This window comes from Lethenteron reissneri, chromosome 17, assembly GCF_015708825.2.
Source record: "Lethenteron reissneri isolate LAM-NWPU_2019-01 chromosome 17, ASM1570882v1, whole genome shotgun sequence".
Taxonomy (NCBI): Eukaryota; Metazoa; Chordata; class Hyperoartia; order Petromyzontiformes; family Petromyzontidae; genus Lethenteron; species Lethenteron reissneri.
Window position 1 is genome coordinate 12170408 of NC_083795.1, and position 19777 is coordinate 12190184.

Here is a 19777-nt window from a genome sequence, read left to right on the forward strand (position 1 = left end):
AAGCCGTGCCTGGGAAATCAATCTCCGAATTAATAGGTCAAGGCGCCAAACCACTGCACCACCGCTTACCCCACATATCTCTCTTTAGCTAAGTTACTTATCTACGTTTAAAAATGTAATATTCCGAACCTAATAAAAAAAAGGCACATGTCCATGTATTAGTATTCATGCACATGGCAAGCAGCCGGAGAAATCCATTGCCAATATTGGTAGTCATATGATCGCAGTTGTACACATTCTGCAGTATCATTATTATACGACCAAACCTGCGCGTATCATCAGTCCGAGGCTCTTTTATTTACAATGACAGTTTCGTAATAAGTTAAATAAACATTTTTCTTTTGCACATTGATTTCCATTGTTGCCAGTTTGTCGTCATTATATATTTATTTATCCATCACAGCCTCGTAAAACGATAACAACCTGCCTGGCCCAGCAAACAATTCCGAGCACAAGTCCCGTCAAGGCATCGTCATCATCATTATCGTCGGCGGCAGCGGCAGCAGTAAAAGCCTTGAGCAGTAACACATGGGTGGCCACAGACAGCACTCCAGGAAGGACCGCCATCTGTGCCACGCATTTTGCCCAAGCGCCTCCGGGTCGTTTGAGAAACACTGCTAAGCAGCACCCCGAGCATCGAGGAACAGAGCACCCTGGGGGCTCGTGGGAATTACCGCAGAGGCCTGGTGTTGGAGTTTTGGATAGCGGGCTTTGCCGGGATTATTGTAAAAATAAGCGCTCATTCATAAATAGCAGACGTTACGTAAAGCCGTGCCGCTGCTAAACCGCTTACCGTGTGCGGCGTGACAGTGGAGGCAACGCGTACACACAGCTACTTATTTATTCAATTATCCAGAATGAAAATTAGCCAGGATAAACTGCGAGCGCTACAAATTAGCCCGCTCCAAGAGATTACGCAAGCGCGAGGAAAGGAGGTAAGAGGGCAGAGGCGTTCGCTGGCACGCAGGAGGCACCCGTTGATTTTTTTTTTACGTCGATGAGATTCAAACGGGGACTAAAATAGGCAACAGGCTCACCTGCGCTTGCTCAAGATAGCATATCGCCTCCTCGTCGATGTCCACGCCTCTCTGCAGGTTCTCCGTCAGCCGCTGAACCGCGTGCTGCTCTGTTGTGTGGAGGGGAGGATGGCAACACAGAGGCGGCGCGAGTGGTGGTTTGTGAAAATGCTAAAGTCAAACATTTTTTCAGGCTGCGGAGCTGAACTTAAAGGGGTTATTAGGACAACGCATTGGGGGGGGGGGGCGGTGGTTACCTCCTACACAGATGGGGGAAGCAAGGAGTCATCCATCGCTGCAGTGAAGTGGCATCCATCACTACCCAGATCACCTTTGCAAATCAGACTATTCTGGCCTCTGAGTTCTCACCGAGTTGAGCAAATGCACTTGGAGCTCACATCACAATGGTGTTTGAATAGCATTGGTCTCTATGCTAGTCTATGGGTCTCTTTCGGAGTCCATGGGTCTATCGGTCTAAGTGAAGTGCAAGCCATCACTCGCATCACCGATCATTGCCCCACACACACACGCCTTTGTAGGAGGTACAAAATTCAGTTTCATTTATTAGATATAGCCCTGTGAGCCATGCGGCTCTTGACTCGGGTGCAACCGCAACAAACAAAAACATGAACAAAGAACATCTTAAAGTGACTACGCGCAATAGAAAAATCCAAGAAAACATAGAAAAATCCGGGATAAAATTAATCCATCTGGTGCTCCCAGACGCCATTGAATTTCTTCTCTGCACGCAACGTACACGGTTATAAATTTGGCGAAGGTGATAGACTAATCTAGTGAGATTTACGATTATAATTAATGAAAGTGTACGATGCTATATTTTTAGTTCTTTCGGTAAAGTCACGTAGGTAAGGAAAATAAAAATAAAAAATAAGTATAACCCGTAAAAACAAAGTCTTTCACTCTAAATCCTTTATATGCGTGGCGGGTAGAGTCCTCTCGTCCTCTGGCTTGAGATGGCTGCCACCTATGGGTCAGATGATTGTCTGCAGTATTAAACAATTGGTAATTAAATATTTAATTTGTTTTCCCTAAACAGTGTAAAATTTTGGAAACATTTTTTCACGAACATTAATTGTCTCGCACAACGAGTCTGTGTGCAAAATGTCAGCTCGATTGGATCACGGGAAGTAGGGTTTAAAAAACGACCGAAAGGTTTGCACGGTCGTAAGCAAGCAAGCAAGCACGCAAGCGAACTTAATATAAAGGATTTAAATAAAAATAATCCCTTGTCACAATCAGTTCTTTTGCCTACTTCAGCGATTTTCTTGCTGTGGTTGTCACCACCTAATGACAGACGCTTGTGTTGCGCCCGAAACGTCAGTGATTTACTTTAAAAAAACAAATGTTTTACGTGACTTTACCGAAAAAACCAAGAATATGGATCCTTGCAGTCACAAAAACTTCAAATCTGGAATGTACGATGCTATATTGGGGGATTCAAAAGTAACTGGTTGAGACAACAGGAGCATTTAACAAAACGACATCACCTTAATTTGCCTTCATTTGGCACCGCACAGTGCTAAAGTTGAACAAGTGCGCACCTCCTGAGAGTTATCAGTTTTCATAACAGAATGTTTAATTACGCCGTGTTACAGCGACTACGTTCCAAGTCTCTACAGCAATGCAGCTGCTGCTGTGAAGCAACCGCGTCATCCTCTATCCCCCAGCACTGCACGAGCAACAAACAAAAACAAAAATCTCCCCGACTGGGAATGATCAGTTTAAGTCGGGGTCACGTTCCCAGAAAACACGACGTAAACTGATTCGATGTTAACCGATCAACTATTTCCCATGCGAATTAACGAAAGTACAGAAGATACGTTCCAGCGTTGCAATACTCCACGTGTAAAGTCTTAATATTTCACAAATTATACAATTTAATGAGGAAGAATAACACAAAATAGAGGGAAGTAAGCACAATATATTTTTTTAGTTTCCATTCTTTGACTCGCCTTTTGCCCGTCCAAGGACGGGTGTATTTCAGTAAATATGAAACTTGCAAGCGAAAAGCAGACCCCGACGTGATATTCATTGCATCAATTCGTGTGCAATTTGTAAGGGCGCGGTGACACGGACTTATTTTATTTAAAGGTTATAATCCCTTGATCATCATGACGTCCTTTTTACTTTGATGTCTCAACAGCGTTATGGAGATCGCGTGACGTGAGGGTTCTGCCTTTGTAGTGAGGGTTGTAAGTTGACGCCGAGGAGGGGGGAGGAGGCGCCTCGCCCCCCCCCCCCCCCCACGTGGAGTGACGTTACCCACTAATTATTATTAATGGGGGGGGGTGTCCATTTTTAAAACGTAACCTGCTCATGATTATTAATGAGGGGAGCTGGCCGACGTGGAGTGACGTCACGCACGGGACACACAGAAATTCTTGGCTCATTATAGTAGTAAATACTGGCAAAGTACGATATATATTTAAAACAATAAAATAAGATACATGATAGGTATTTATAGTTTCATAGGTACATGAATATTTACATAGGGTATATTGGGCTCACATTTACATTGGCAGCGATGTGGCTTGAGTGAGTCGAGGTGGTGGAGAGGCGAGTGGTGGAGGCAGACCAGGGGCGAATGACAACAACAAATGACGCAGCGGCTCAAACTCGTTAAGGAGATCGCGTGACGTGGCTGAGCGACTTACAAGTGATAATGACGACGTAAAATCTGTTGGACGACTTAAACTGAGAATAATATTCCCTATTTGCCAACGATGTGAAATTGATGAGATGTAAACTGATATGACATAAAACTGATCATTTCCGGTAAAGCGTTAACAGACAGTTGGGGCAAGCGCTGTTAGCGAGCACCTGTGAAGGCCGGCACGGTACACGAGGGAAAGGTGGTCAAGCACCATGCTCAACCACCTTTGTTTCCCCAGTGGCCATGTTTACACACCGCAGCGGGTCCTCTGCAACAGCCACTTGACCAACACACACGCGCAACTCTCAAAACACCCAACACCCCCATTGAGATTTGGACTCGCAAACGGTGCATGGACACCCCTTTCATCAATCCACTGTTGCATGAGGAGGAGCCGTGCAGATCCAATGCCTCTCACCTGTAAGGCTGATGAGGCGGGGCAGACAGAGGCGGTTTGCCAGAGCGATCAGCTCCATGGGGTTGAGGTCGGCCGGTGGCGAGATCTGGTTTGTGTAGAGGAACTCAAGCACAACCTTCATGCACGCCTGGCTCGTCCCCGGGAAGACCACCTACCGCACGGCACAACAACCACGGCGCCAGAGTTAGCCGGCTTGCGCTGACCGCCCGTACAGCAACCACGGCAGTGTTGAACCGGCTTTTGCCGACCTTCCACACGGCAACCACGACACCAGAGTTCGCCGGTGTCGTCCTGACCCTTCCAAGCGGGAAGAATGAAAAAAAAGAGTTGACCGGCTAGCACAGGACTGCTGCTACCATGCTACCCGGATTCCCAATGAAAGCCTTGAGATGCGAGGTGATGAGCTCGAATCCCAGCCAGGGTTGTCTCTGCCGGCATTCATCACCACCACCATGTGATTCGTTATCATCGTGGTCATCATGACTATCCTTGTCGTGATCATCATGACCACCACCATCAAAACCATGAACAATCACCGTTATCATCATCATCCCCTACCACCACCACCAAAAACTATGGTGAAAGTAAACAGTGGGCATGTGATCATCACCGCTTGGTGTGAGTAAACAGTGGCAGTCCTGCAAATAGCCTGGTCCCTGTGACAAGAACATGGAATTTCCACCCATGTTTCATCCTTTCCAAAGAAGCCCGTCCCATGCCAGCGTGCCAGGATGTCGACGCTTTATGAAAGTCTGCACACGGCACAGACCCATTTCCTCCTCCTCCTCCGACGACAGCACAAGGGCCAAATTGCCTCCAACGGCTTTACCACGGCACGGACACTTCTCGTGGCGCACGGGCCCGACGGCGCGGACGTGCAGCCACTCGCGTGTCACCCCACCGCCCCCTCCCCCCATCACATCATGGATGTTTAACTGCTCATGCCACGCATAAAGAACTGGCGGGGGTGGTAAAGGTCGCTGGCGGCGGCGCAAGCTGGGTCGTCGCCGGCGCGCCCTCCCTCCTTGTTTGTTTACAAAACACGGCGCAACGCGAATTGGGGCCATAGAGCACCCTTCCCTGGGCGCTGCCCACGGTTGCGGGGTAGCATCAAGGGCGGCAATCAGCGCAGTAAACCCACGGTTCAAGAGAAGCCAAACATCGCCGTCTCGCACACCGTTTGTGCAACAGAGATACAACGCACGACGGAACACGCCGGCGTTTCTCTCTTGTACAACGCGCTGCCATGTACTCACAAACTGGCATCTCTCTCTCTCTTATACAGCACACTGTCATTCTTTATTTAATTTTGATGTTGTTGAAAATGCATTCATAGTCAATGCCAAGAAACGAGAGGACAATGATTGATCGAGGCAACTTCACAGCACTTTCTACACTCGGTTGGTTACGTTACGAAAACCTCGCGACGAATGTGAAACTACGGCCTTAACTACTACAAAACTATTTTCTCAATAGACATTTGTGCTTGCTTGTATGTTTTTGCTGTCGTTTTCGGTGACCTAAACAGTTACGCAAGCGCGGACAAAACAAGGGTATGGTTAATGAGTTACAATGAGTCAACAAACAACTTGAAAAAAAACCCTAAAAGTAATTATATTGCGCGAATTTTGCCAACTTGGTTATATTAGTTTGACCTTATTTCTCCCACGTGTGTGTTGTTTTGTTTAAACAGCTGACCGTGCAGTGGATGCGATTCAAGTCGCCCTATGTGTCCCAACATAAAAAGCACACACACACAAAGCCTGACAAAGAACCAGTGAAAATTTGCCACCACCCGCCCGTACCTGGGTTTACACGAGCAGGTAAACGATCGATTTAACCCAGAACGGAATACAGGCATCCCTCGCACAACGCGCGACATGCGTTCCTGAAAAAACAGCGCGCAAGTCGAATCGCGCATGTACGAAGCCTATTTTCCCATAGGCACGCGGGTTTATAAGGGTGGTGCTTTACCGAAGAAAAAATTAAATATCACTTAATGTCGCTACTTTAACGCTGGATTTACAAAATACGTATAAATGTTGTACTTAATAATGATATTATTAACACGACAAAAATTACTTAATAAGGAATAACTTCAGGGTTTGTTTTATGCTTTCGTGGACTGCTTACAGCAGCAGCAGCATAATGCAAACCTCGCTGATCTCGTCCAAGGAGAATAAACCATCACGCGAACTCCGGTCATCCTCGCAGCGGCTTTTGGCGAGCCATCGAACAAAGATGGGCACCGCATCGCGCGCTTTCAGATGCACTTCTGCAGCTGTCTGGAACGCTTTTCTTTCCGATATTAGGAAGCCACTGGATCTATGCACTTTCAATTCTAGATTGAAAATGTATTTCTTTAGAACTGCTTCTTGTGTTTAATTCGTTGTCCTTCCCTGCAAGATTGGCTACGTACAGTCCGTGACACTGGGCATTGCCATGACGCGGTGACGCCAGTCAGATTTGTTTTTTTTTGGAAATAATTGTTGAACAATTTTTTGTGGTATTTTCTTGAGCACAGTAATTGTGAAACGCATTGCGTAAATGTGAAATATGTCGCCAAAATATGAATCGCATAACTGCGAATTTGCGCTATGCAGGAGGAGGGAGGCACGTTACGCAAGGGACTCCTGTACAGTAAGTCCCCGGATTGTGGAAGACCCCGACTTATGGAAATCCGACCTTACAGAAATGTTCCCATAAATCATGTAAAAAAAATTCAATATGCGGACACTTTTGTGCTAGTTACGTAAGCGCAAGTAGTGCAACGCGGTGAGGTTGTGGATGAATACCACGGAGCGAGACTTTAGGCGCCTCTTGCTCCACAAAAACGCCACCTTCACCGAGCCAGCTTCACCAGGATTAAGGCAAATGTAATATTTTGTAGCGTTACATAATGCTTTTCCTTTTGTAGCATTACGTACTTGTTTGTTTCTATGCTCAGAACTATATTCCCCCCCCCCCCCCCCATGTTTCTATTGCTAGTTGTCTTCATTTTAAGTTTATTTCATGAGTTATTTTCCATATGTACTCTCATTAGACCTCCTTTGCCAGTACCAAAATATAATAATAGGGTTTTTCCCCTTTTTTCTGGCAACAAAACTGAAACAGTTTTACAAGGATTCATGTCTGCATTAACCACAATACTTGCAGTCAAAATATCAGAGTGTATTTTTTGTTTGCATTTTTACTGCACGTATTGTGGTTAATGCAGACATGAATCCTTGTATAAAGGTTTCAGTTTTGTTGCCAGAAAAAAGGGGGAAACCCCTATTATTATTATTATTATCGTATGTACTTTATTTAACACAATTACATTTCGATTGCTCATGGTCTCAGCCAACAGCGATCAGAGAAGTCTCGACCTCGCCTAATGCATGCTAAACGAACATTCGGAAGTGACGGCTTTATGTTAACAATTAATATTAAAATGTTTCATGGTATTCATAAACAATTGGATGCAGTATGCAGTATATTTTCCATTCGTTTAATTATGAGTAGCATTAGGGTAGATATTCGATTAAATAAATCGTAGGAAGTGCAGAGCGTATGTATAACAATACGATACAGGCAGCAATAAAAAATATATGACAGTGCGATACAGTACTGAGAGAAAACTAATTAGTAATCTAGTAGGGGAGGCACGAGTATTTCCGGCTATGGGGTTTTATCGTTGATTTTGGGGAGAAATTGTTCAGTTTCCGACATACGGAAAATTCGGGTTAAGGATTGTTCTCAGGAACCTAACCCTTACGTAAACCGGGGACTGTCTGTATTCAATAATATCAAGCATTCATGAAGTTAAATAAATCATGAAAGTTTTTATATATTATATATTAACACAGGGACGAGCAGATGATGAAAATGTAACGTTGCAAGCTTTGAGAACGTAGCTGCTATAATTATTGCACGTCTGTAACGTATTACCGAGCGGACGTTCGGCAAGTATCGATTAGCGCCAGTCAGCCTTTTTTATTTTTTATTAAGAGGCACGTTTTTGGGAAGGCAACGAGCTATTGACCGGCAAGCACATTTCCCAAGTGCTCATCTAAGTGGACAGGTCGGCTTTTTCAGCGGCCCAACGAGTTAAGACTTGCGCTGGGATTTCACTTTATTTCCCATATGAGTGTCCGCTTTATTGGTCGAACAGCAGATGCTGTCACGAGTCATTCCGAGCGGCTGACTCGAGCGAAACTCTTGCTTGTACGAGCACGGTACACATTTTGTTTGTTGTCCAGATTCAGCGTTTAACCGCATTAAATATGCCGCAGAGTGACAACAGGCCCCTGTTGTTGTAATCCCCTGCCGAACCTTTGCGGGCCTTGCCCGAGCTTTGCCGCGCCCGTAAGCACCCTTCTCTGCAGCAATGCGCTGGCTTGGCATCCAAACTTAATGCGGATGTTGTGCCATTTGCCTGGCGAGGCAGTACGTCCCGCGCCCGACGATCGGTAACATTTTATGGGCTGCGTTGAAAATGTTACTTGTCAAGTCGGCAGAAATGCCAAAAAAGCCCCACGGCGTTATTTCGAAAATAAATTCTAGTAGAATTTTCACGAGGGCATCGCAGTGCACAGACTGTGCCCACCCACACAGTGCTCGCTCTTAAAATGTTTCTAAGACACACCTGGCAGGTTTCGTTTTCAAAATCGCCCGTGGCGATCAAGGAAAATAAGACGCGACCGGGAAAAACTCACCATGGGGCTGAAGCTCTCGACGAACGCGCCGCCAAACATCGCCGCCATCCAGTCGCAAGCTGCAAATGAGGAGGGGACGGTGTGCAGACACCTCCCCGTCATCCGAACGGAACGCCACATCTGCACGATGGCACAAGGGAGAAGACCGATAACGGATTATGGGTCGGGCCAGGCAAACCTATGAGCCGAGCGCCATATAGCTCCCGTGACTTCAGTTCGTAACGACAGCAGCCACGTGACGCCTAAGCCACTTCAAAAATGAGCCCGAAACAACTTTTAAAATCATCAACGCAAGCATTTCCAGCTGCACTAGTAAGCTACTGGAGGGGATTCTTTTTAACGTGGAATCAATGTGCTGTTGATGTAAGGGCCTCTTTAATACTCGAACAACATGCACAGTCAGTTTGATGATCTGTGATCACGTGAGATATACCATGGAGAATCTATTATTGTGCTTCTTTATTTTGTACTTGTATTCTCCACAACGTTGCTAACGATTATGTCGTGATCATGCAGACTGCACCGTGTGTTGTGTGCATGCGTAACGAGGTGCGTGCAGGAATCACATTCAGTGCGTTTAAAATTATCCTTATTTTTATCTTTTGCTTAAACACCTATACATTTTTTGATAAAGGTGTGCGCGCGCGTGTGTGTGACCCACCAGAGGTATTTGAAAGTCCCAGCAAGGTAAAGCTTCCCCCCCACCCCTGCAGTGCGATAACAACATCTGCTCGTGTAAACAGACCACCAGGGAGGTCGTGTCACGTGAGCACACCCGCAGGCTCAGTGGCGGCGGCTGTGGCGGCGGCGCAGCGTGGCGGATGGCGCACGTCATTGTCCATGAAAATGTTGTTTACGCGCTCGCAACGCAAACACGCCGCCACGGAAGCACACGACCGTAACGAACCGTGAAGCTGGCCAGAGACCCGTGGAAAAAACAGGCTCACGCTCCACGTGTTTGGGCGTGTTTTTCGGTCAGGCTTTTAACTCACTTCGACTTTTGACAAAGTAACGCAAAGCGAGTTTTCCCGACGCAAGCCGTGGAAGGCTACCGCCCCGCAGTTCCCGCTCGCTCCACCTCCTGCCGGACACGCGGCCTTCATAATTCAGCGGCCACATGAGGCCTGTCGCTTAGAAGAGACCCGTAAACATATGTATGTTATCATTTTTCACCATACGTAGCCAACCGTGCTAATCGGAGGTGCGGGGGAAGGGACAATAGACTAAACACAGAAAGCAGTTCTAAAGAAATTAGTTTTCAATCTAGATTTAAAAGTGCGTAGCTCCAGTGGCTTCCTAATATTGGAAAGAAGAGTGTTCCAGACGGCCGCAGAAGCGAATCTGAAAGCGCACGATGCGGTAACCGTCTTTGTTTGATGGCTAGCCAATAGCCGCTGCGAGGATGACCAAAGTTTGCGTGATGGTTTATGCTCCTTGACGAGAAAACGATAGTTATCCATCACTGAAAACATCTTCGCCAGCACTAATTGACGTGCGCTTGAGTGGAAGATTTTCAACTGACAGACACAGTTTCTAATTAGCACACCCGGTCATTTATGTCACTGCAAGGGGACACCATGTGTTCAGCCAGTAGACACGCTATTTATTTTAGCATTATTTGACATCGGTGAGGTGCGCGTCACTTTGTGTTTGAAAATGGCATTTGGCCTTCGGTTAGGAAACGGTTTCCCCCACCGCCTGGCACGATTCCCCACGGTGGAGCAACCAAACGGCCACGAAGACCGCACTCACCCGAGAAGGTCCCTTTGGCGAGGCACTCCTTGACGCGGTTCGAGCGGCGCAGGTGGAAGGCCTTGGTGATCTCCTGGTTCATGAAGCCCTCATCGTTGAGCAGGTTGGCCACCATCATGCGCAGGTCGAACACCTCCAGCAGCTCGGCGATGGTGGCGATCTGCAGCAGGTTGTCTCCACGCCTCGTGCCCACGACCGTTGCGCCACCGCCTCCTCCTCCGCCGCCGCCACCGCAGCTGCTGCTGCTGCTACAAACGCCGCCAACGCCGCTGCCGCCACTGCCAAACCCACAGAATCCCAGCCCGCCGCTCTCGGGAACATCGAGCCGGCCGGTGTAGAGGTAGCGGAGCACGGCGAGGAAGGGACCAGGCTGCACCAGCAACGGGTCGAGGGTCACCACCGTCATGGGCCTACGAGCGCAATGGGAGACACGGAGCAGGTGAGAAATTGCCGTTATGACACAATCACCGTGTACAGTCCGGGACCAAGTCACTGTGGACACTAAGCAGGCTTTAAACGTCTGCTCACAACTCTGATTAGAGACTTCCCGGTGTTTGCAGGCTTAGCATGTCAGGTGGTGCATTATAAATTGTTTAATCCATCTGCTGAGAACTTTATTCACCCCTCCACGTATGTGTGTGTGTTTTCTCACTGGGTGCCCTATTCAAGCACCCGTTGATGGAATTGGCAAAACAAACAGCCACGACTGGCATTGTCCCCCGCAGACAGACTAACAAAGCCGCCACGCGACTCCCTTCGTAACGATTTGCGTTCCCGCCATCTCCGCCACTGACCGTGCGGGCACGACATGCTGGGGGTCGTCCATGAGCTGCACGTGGACGCTGAGGAAGCCTCGGCCCCACTCCGCCAGGGAGCGACCACCGGCCAGGTCGCAGCCGTCGCCGCCCCCACCCAGGAACGACGCGCCGCCTTCGCCGTCGCGCGCCGCGTGACCCCCGCCCAGGCCTGCTGCCGAGCCGCTTAGCTTCAGCGTGCCGTCGCTTTTCGACGTGCGCAGGGTGGCCCGCGCTGTCGGTCAGGCGGAACAGCGAGAGGGCGGAGGCACGAAAGAAAATGTACGTTAAAGAGAGAAGGGGGCCCGCCGCCGTGGGGTCTCTTTTTCGCGGTCGTGTTGCACAGCTCTGCCGACGCGTTTAAATCGGTAATTTCTGTTCGCGATAAGCCACGGCGGGGATGTACAATTTACTGATTTTCCTTTTTGCAACTTGTTTTATAACTTACCTCGCCCGGCGACGCACAGCCTGTGGCCATCCTGGGTGACATCCTCGTCGATGTCCAAGCTAATGGCACGCTTCACCAGCTCCTTCTTCCGTTGGGTGCCCCCGACCTCTAATCTCCGGGGGTCGCAACCTGCAACATCCCAAGCCACGCCCTCTCCACCAATGGGGTCACCCGAGGACGCAGGCTCGTCCATTTGATCCCAATCCATGGTGAAGAGGTCGCAAAACTTTGGCGAGGAGGTGGCAAGGTAAACCTGTTTTGTGTCGTTTTAACCAACAAGAAGTTTAAGACGAAATCAAAGCTCTATAAGACATTGTCGGAATAATAATAATAATACGTGGGACAAACACGCACACACATACATACATGCATGCAAACGTGCAGCACGCATAAAGTGTAAATTGGAAAGGTCACTGGAAATTCTGCCGAGCAGTGAGAGCATCCACAAGCCCAGACCAGATATTCAACTTTGTCAGTACCACAGGGTTATGAGATACTAATAGCATGAATGACGATATATAAAATGAAAGTATTATTATTATCATTAAATGAGTGGGTTATTAAGTAACCCACTCGTATTGGCCATGTAAATAAATCGGTACAATTCAAGTTTGGCTACTTTAGGTGGGACCAATTTCTGCTCTGGCCCACAGACAATGATTGTGAAAACTGCCAGGAAGAATTTTTGTTACCTTTTCCACTTTCCCTCATATATAAAAAAATAAATTGTAAAACAACACCTTAATTCATCAATGTCCTTTTGTTATGCACTAATATTTATAACAGTTTTACTATTATCTTCAAAGCATTATCACTGACGGTGCAATAACCGTGTAACAATGTACCGTATGAAAGCGGACTAAAAACAAACACTGCACAATCATTATTAACTTTGTAATTAACTTTATCAGACAAAATAAAAACATGTTTCACACATTACAAGTATGCAGAAATTAGTCAAAACACAAACACACACATTATTTACAATCGTAAGAGCTGTGTTGGCATGACGTGAGCGCACTTACTTAGAGACGTAACCCAAAACAAAAGAGCTCTTATCTTGTATCTACGTACTTGTCTGTGTGCCCCAGGCGGTCTCGCTCAGGACTTTAACTTCATCATCATTAATATAAAACTAAATTGTACAAATCACAGTCGGGCACCAGTGACATCGCCGTCCCGACATATTCACAACGTATTGAATTCACATCCCAGTGACATAACGACAGTAGTGTGAAAACACACTTGGACGTTACTTTTAATTAATTTTTCTCATTAACGACGCTTGAAAACAGCGAGGCACACACGGAAAACCTGGCATACATATCCCCCGATGATTAGCGCCGTTCAATCCTTGGGTAGTATATTCCTACGAATGTGTTACTTGTCATCCTGGAACACCCTTGCAAACAAGGGAACACCCTTGCAAACAAGCGATTACCCAGGCGGATTATTTTTGCGAACAAAATCATAAAATCGCCTTCACAGAACGACTCGAGAAACCACCCACCTTGTGCGCGTAGATCTTCTCAGCGCCGCCCAGCGAAAACACAACGTCCGCGCAAAGCGGGCTGGCCAGGAGGCCGGCGGGCCCCGCATCGGCGTAGGAGGGCCCGTCGGCGGGGCAGTAGCAGCCCGGCGCCTCGGGCACGCACACGAGCGGCGGCGGCGGCTTGGGCGGCAGGCAAGGTGCCTGCAGCAGCGGCCGTTGCACCTTCTTCAGGTGCGACTTCCAGAACTGCAGGTGGCGGCGCGCGATGAGCGCCGCACGGATGGCGTTGTCGAACACGTCCTTGACGCCGAACTGCGCCACCACGCTCGTCTCGTAGTACGGGATGCCCAGCTCCTTGGCCACCTCGCGACCCTTCTCGGGCGGCTGGATGTCGCCCGTTTTGATGGGCCTGACCGGCGCAATAATCAGCGGGGAAGGGGGGAGAAAGAGAAGGCGAAACAGTCACTCTCTACGAGTCGTGGAGATCCTGTTGCGTGTGTGTGTGTGTGGTGGTCAATGTGTGGGTGTGGGGGTAGGTGGGTGTGTGTGAAGCGGCAGTGTAGTGAATAGCATGCTGCGCTACGAACCCAGTGGCCTGAGTTCGATTCCCGCTCACGGCCAACACCGGTGTTGATTATATATCTGTACCGGTCCTGGGCCTCCCCTAGGTCAAGTCATCCTCACATGAGTACGTAGTGCGGTGTGTAAAATCATTGCCACTGGGGAGATAAAGGCAGCCGGGCGTGGGGCTGGCCACCTACCCCCTCATGCGCTGTACAGCGTGCTCACTAACAGCACTTGCCCCAACAGTCTGTTAAGGCTATAGGGGGGATCTTTGTGCTTGTGTGGGTAGGAGGAGCAGTAGCCAAGCATCTAAGTCAGTTGACTCATAACACCCGGCACCTCCGATTAGCACGGTTGGCTACGTACGGTGCAAAAGTAGCTCAACATGCATACAGACATACCTGGATCTGTCCTGCCAGTGAACCTTTGACACTTCAAGTGCTTTGATGACATCGCCACCAATAATGGCGAATGGCAACTGTTGTTATTATTGGCTAACGTCTGTGTCGTTATTGCACCCTGTTTTCTGGGCACGTGTGTGGTTATGTTTCCCTATCTGATCGTCTACATGTCTGTATGTGGGTGTGTAACATAGATACAAGTTGTAGATCACTGGTACAGCAGTTAGCACACTGTGCTATGAACCTAGTGAAATGGATGTAATTCCAGGCCATGTCTAACATCAGTGGGAATTATATGATATGGTCCTGGGCTTCCCGAATGCCAACTCAGACTTAAGAGAGTACCTGGTACGGTGTACAAGCATCAGCAAAATAGGGAGACAAAAGCGGCCGGATGTGGTTTAACCTCGTGTGCAGTGCCAGCCTTAATAAGTGCACACCCCAACTAGTCAGCACTTTCCCCGACTAGTCCATACATATACAAGGGAATATTTGTCTTTGAACCGTGCGTGTGCATCAGACCCCCAAACTAGAGGTTGCCAGTTAGAAACAGCGTTTCCAGGTCAAAAATATTCCCTGAGAGTCCGGCTAAGCTGCAAGATGCTGACAGTGAGGGATGCCCCCTTTCATTTGCGGGCAGCTTTGAAAGTGGTAGGCCTCACACACGAAATGAAGCAACGGACCTTCGCAAAGGACCCCCCCCCCGCCCCACCCCCTTCTAACCAGATCAGCGGGAGGACACGATAAGCACTGGGGGGGGGGGGGGGGGGGCACTGGCGACGAGGGGGAACGGGGCTCTGGCGACGAGGGGGAACGGGGCTCTGGCGACGAGGGGGAACGGGGCTCTGGCGACGAGGGGGAACGGGGCTCTGGTGACGAGGGGGAACGGGGCTCTGGTGACGAGGGGGAACGGGGCTCTGGTGACGAGGGGGAACGGGGCTCTGGTGACGAGGGGGAACGGGGCTCTGGTGACGAGGGGGAACGGGGCTCTGGTGACGAGGGGGAACGGGGCTCTGGTGACGAGGGGGAACGGGGCTCTGGTGACGAGGGGGAACGGGGCTCTGGTGACGAGGGGGAACGGGGCTCTGGTGACGAGGGGGAACGGGGCTCTGGTGACGAGGGGGAACGGGGGCACTGGTGACGAGGGGGAACGGGGCTCTGGTGACGAGGGGGAACGGGGCTCTGGTGACGAGGGGGAACGGGGCTCTGGTGACGAGGGGGAACGGGGCTCTGGTGACGAGGGGGAACGGGGCTCTGGTGACGAGGGGGAACGGGGCTCTGGTGACGAGGGGGAACGGGGCTCTGGTGATGAGGGGGAACGGGGCTCTGGTGACGAGGGGGAACGGGGCACTGGTGACGAGGGGGAACGGGGCTCTGGTGACGAGGGGGAACGGGGCTCTGGTGACGAGGGGGAACGGGGCTCTGGTGACGAGGGGGAACGGGGCTCTGGTGACGAGGGGGAACGGGGCACTGGTGACGAGGGGGAACGGGGCTCTGGTGACGAGGGGGAATGGGGGCACTGGTGACGAGGGGGAACGGGGCTCTGGTGACGAGGGGGAACGGGGCTCTGGTGACGAGGGGGAACGGGGCACTGGTGACGAGGGGGAACGGGGCTCTGGTGACGAGGGGGAACGGGGCTCTGGTGACGAGGGGGAACAGGGCACTGGTGACGAGGGGGAACGGAGCACTGGTGACGAGGGGGAACGGGGCTCTGGTGACGAGTGGGAACGGGGCTCTGGCGACGAGTGGGAACGGGGCTCTGGCGACGAGGGGGAACGGGGCTCTGGTGACGAGGCCGAACGGGGCTCTGGTGACGAGGCCGAACGGGGCTCTGGCGACGAGGGGAACGGGGCTCTGGTGACGAGGGGGAACGGGGCTCTGGTGACGAGGGGAACGGGGCTCTGGTGACGAGGGGGAACGGGGCTCTGGTGACGAGGGGGAACGGGGCTCTGGTGACGAGGGGGAACGGGGCTCTGGTGACGAGGGGGAACGGGGCTCTGGCGACGAGGGGAACGGGGCTCTGGCGACGAGGGGAACGGGGCTCTGGTGACGAGGGGAACGGGGCTCTGGTGACGAGGGGGAACGGGGCTCTGGTGACGAGGGGAACGGGCTCTGGTGACGAGGGGGAACGGGGCTCTGGCGACGAGGGGGGACGGGGCTCTGGTGATGAGGGGGAACGGGGCTCTGGTGACGAGGGGGAACGGGGCTCTGGTGACGAGGGGGAATGGGGCTATGGCGACGAGGAGGAACGGGGCTCTGGTGACGAGGGGGAACAGGGCTCTGGTGACGAGGGGGAATGGGGCTATGGCGACGAGGGGGAACGGGGGCACTGGTGACGAGGGGGAACGGGGCTCTGGTGACGAGGGGGAACGGGGCTCTGGTGACGAGGGGGAACGGGGGCACTGGCGACGAGGGGGAACGGGGGCACTGGTGACGAGGGGGAACGGGGCTATGGCGACGAGGGGGAACGAGGGCACTGGTGACGAGGGGGAACGGGGCTCTGGTGACGAGGGGGAACGGGGCTCTGGCGACGAGGGGGAACGGGGGCACTGGTGACGAGGGGGAACGGGGCTATGGCGACGAGGGGGAACGGGGGCACTGGTGACGAGGGGGAACGGGGCTCTGGTGACGAGGGGGAACGGGGCTCTGGTGACGAGGGGGAACAGGGCTCTGGTGACGAGGGGGAACGGGGCTCTGGTGACGAGGGGGAACGGGGGCACTGGTGACGAGGGGGAACGGGGCTATGGCGACGAGGGAGAACGGGGGCACTGGTGACGAGGGGGAACGGGGCTCTGGTGACGAGGGGGAACGGGGCTCTGGTGACGAGGGGGAACGGGGCTCTGGCGACGAGGGGGAACGGGGCTCTGGTGACGAGGGGGAACGGGGCTATGGCGACGAGGAGGAACAGGGCTCTGGTGACGAGGGGGAACAGGGCTCTGGTGACGAGGGGGAACAGGGCTCTGGTGACGAGGGGGAACGGGGCTCTGGCGACGAGGCAGCACGCACTTTGCCAGCGGTCGGCGCGCCCGGTTCACCGCGTCCAGATCGGCGTATCTCAGGTCAAGCTGGCAGCCGACCAAGATGACGGGGGCACGCGGGCAGAAGTGCTTGATCTCGTGGTACCACATGCTCTTGACGTGGCGCAGGGAGTTGGGGTTCGCGATGGAAAAGCACAGGACCACGACGTCCGACCTGGAAAGGAGAAGTCAACAAAAACACGGAAGCGTAAAGGGGGGAAACACAGAGAGGAAGAGGTCGCAGAGCCACTATTTTGCTCTGCAAAACGTAAGCACGGGCGTGAACAACTTAAAGTTTCAACTAAAAACTCAACGATTATTTATTTGACCAGGTAAGGCCCACTGATTCTAGATTTGAAGCTTTCGTATTCATATTCTTAGGTTTTTTCGGTAAAGTCACGTAGGTAAAAAATTGAAATTAAAATTAATAAAAGTAAAATAAAAAAATAAAATTAAATAAAAATAACGACGTTTCGGAGGCAACACAAGCTTCCGTCTTCAGGTGGTAAATGAGAGATTCCAAGAGATACTACCCCGTATATATACGGGGTAGTATCTCTTGTATATATACGGGGTAGTATCTCTTGGAATCTCTCATTTACTTGATACAGCTATCGTGCTGTGACGGTTCCACCTGAAGACGGAAGCTTGTGTTGCCTCCGAAACGTCGTGATTTTTTATTTTTTTATTTTTTTATTTTACTTTTATTAATTTTAAGTTCTATTTTTTACCTACGTGACTTTACCGAAAAAACCTAAGATTAAGGTCCACTGAGCTACACTGTACAACTCTTTCAGAAGAAACCTAGCCACAAATGACAGCTCAAAGAAGTGGCTTATCGCGTGGAAATTTATAGCAAACAAATAATCTAAAACGCATGTTTCTAAAGTTGGAGGGAAACACCGGAGGACACGGAGAAAAATCCACGCAACCACGGGGAGGACATGCAAATTCCAAATATACGGGCGTCAAAGTCGGGATTGAACCCACATCCTCCTGCATACCAGGCGAGGTAGTTAACATCTCGCCTCCATGGAGCCCCGGTAACTTTGTACCATGCATAATTTTCGAAACCTTTGTTGCGATACATTTTTTGTTGTTTATGCTTTTTGTTTTCTTGATGTGGTTATTCATTTTTATTTTCTGAACTTAATCATTTGCTATAAATAGGATGTAGCCCTTACTGCGATGTATGCGTATAATTATTGTACAGTGTTGGGAGATGCACTTAGCATGAATGACACTATATGAAACTGAAATCATTCTTATTATCCAGCATTTACGTTGTAACGTTTGTGCAGGGCTTTCAAGGACCATTAAAAAAAATCACAAACTATAGCTTTATTTTTATCGCTCTATTTAAGAATGAAACAGGACGAATCCTCCATAACCCTGTTGCGACACATTTATAAATAACGCGATCTAACCCAAAAAACTTTATTATGAATAATACTGGTCGCGAAAGCCTACGTGTTAAAGGTAATAAAGTCACTAAAAAGAAATAAGGTATACAAGTACAAATTGTAAAAGTACTTTATATATTAATTCCTGCCGATTTTTCAACACTAAATGCAAGCTTGGGCAAGGCAGCAAAAAACAACGATAACAATGACAGTGCCAGAACCAACAACAAAAAGCACGAAACTAATGTAGGCTTTTCAATGACATGTACTGCATTAAAATAATCGAGGAAGAAATTACACAAACACTAGTAGAATGTAGAAGGGGACGTGATATTCCATGACACGTCAAAAGACCTTGGCTCACACTCACACGACTCTCTACGTCTTTGTGCTCGAGACAAAGAGACCTGCCCCACACAATAACGACTCGTGCCCAGAGGCACACTTCCTGTACAATTATGCGCCGCCATTCGCCCGAACCACAGGCTCGGAGCTTGATGGCACAAAGCATTCCACTCCCGTACTTAAAGGGTCATTGAATTAAAATCATCCACGTTATTGTGAGCAGCACGGTGGCAGCCCTCCCCGTCTACAGGGCAACGGGTAACAACGTGCACAAAACAAAGACCTAGCCTGTAACAGACTGTTGTGGGGCAAGTGCTGTTAGCGAGCACCTATGAAGGCCGGCACGGTACACGAGGGGGTGGGTGGCCAACACCACGCCCGGCCGCCTTTGTCTCTCGAGTGGCTATGATATTAGACAGCACCAGGTACTCATTTGAGGCCGAGTCAACCTATGGGCGGGCCAGGACCGGTTCAAATAATCGTCACTGGTGTTGGCCGTAAGCGGGAATCGAACTCGGGTCGCCGGATTCGTAGCGCAGCGCGCAAACCACTGCACTACCGGATAACAACGTGCACGCGACGCGCACACACACACACACACACGCGCGCACACACACGTAAAGCCTACCAACTGCAGCGTAAAACACGTTGAGATTCACCAGGCACAAGGATGGTACAGGAAACACAACCACTCGCATTGTGTTTTGCTCATTCCAGCCCCCATAGGCTGCCCCAGATATATCCGTGGGTTTCCAG

The 19777-nt window shown here is 50.3% G+C and overlaps 1 protein-coding gene across 1 annotated transcript in view; it reads right to left on the bottom strand.

The window, feature by feature from the left end:
- Positions 1-19777, bottom strand: part of LOC133343498 (rho-related BTB domain-containing protein 1-like) — a 47281-nt gene that overhangs the window by 13081 nt on the left and 14423 nt on the right. Inside the window, 9 exon segments of the mRNA XM_061553157.1 lie at positions 1038-1126; positions 4109-4259; positions 8806-8862; positions 8864-8925; positions 10558-10967; positions 11352-11586; positions 11800-12052; positions 13310-13700; positions 17263-17448. Of these exon segments, the coding sequence (XP_061409141.1) occupies positions 1038-1126; positions 4109-4259; positions 8806-8862; positions 8864-8925; positions 10558-10967; positions 11352-11586; positions 11800-12052; positions 13310-13700; positions 17263-17448 (1834 nt within the window).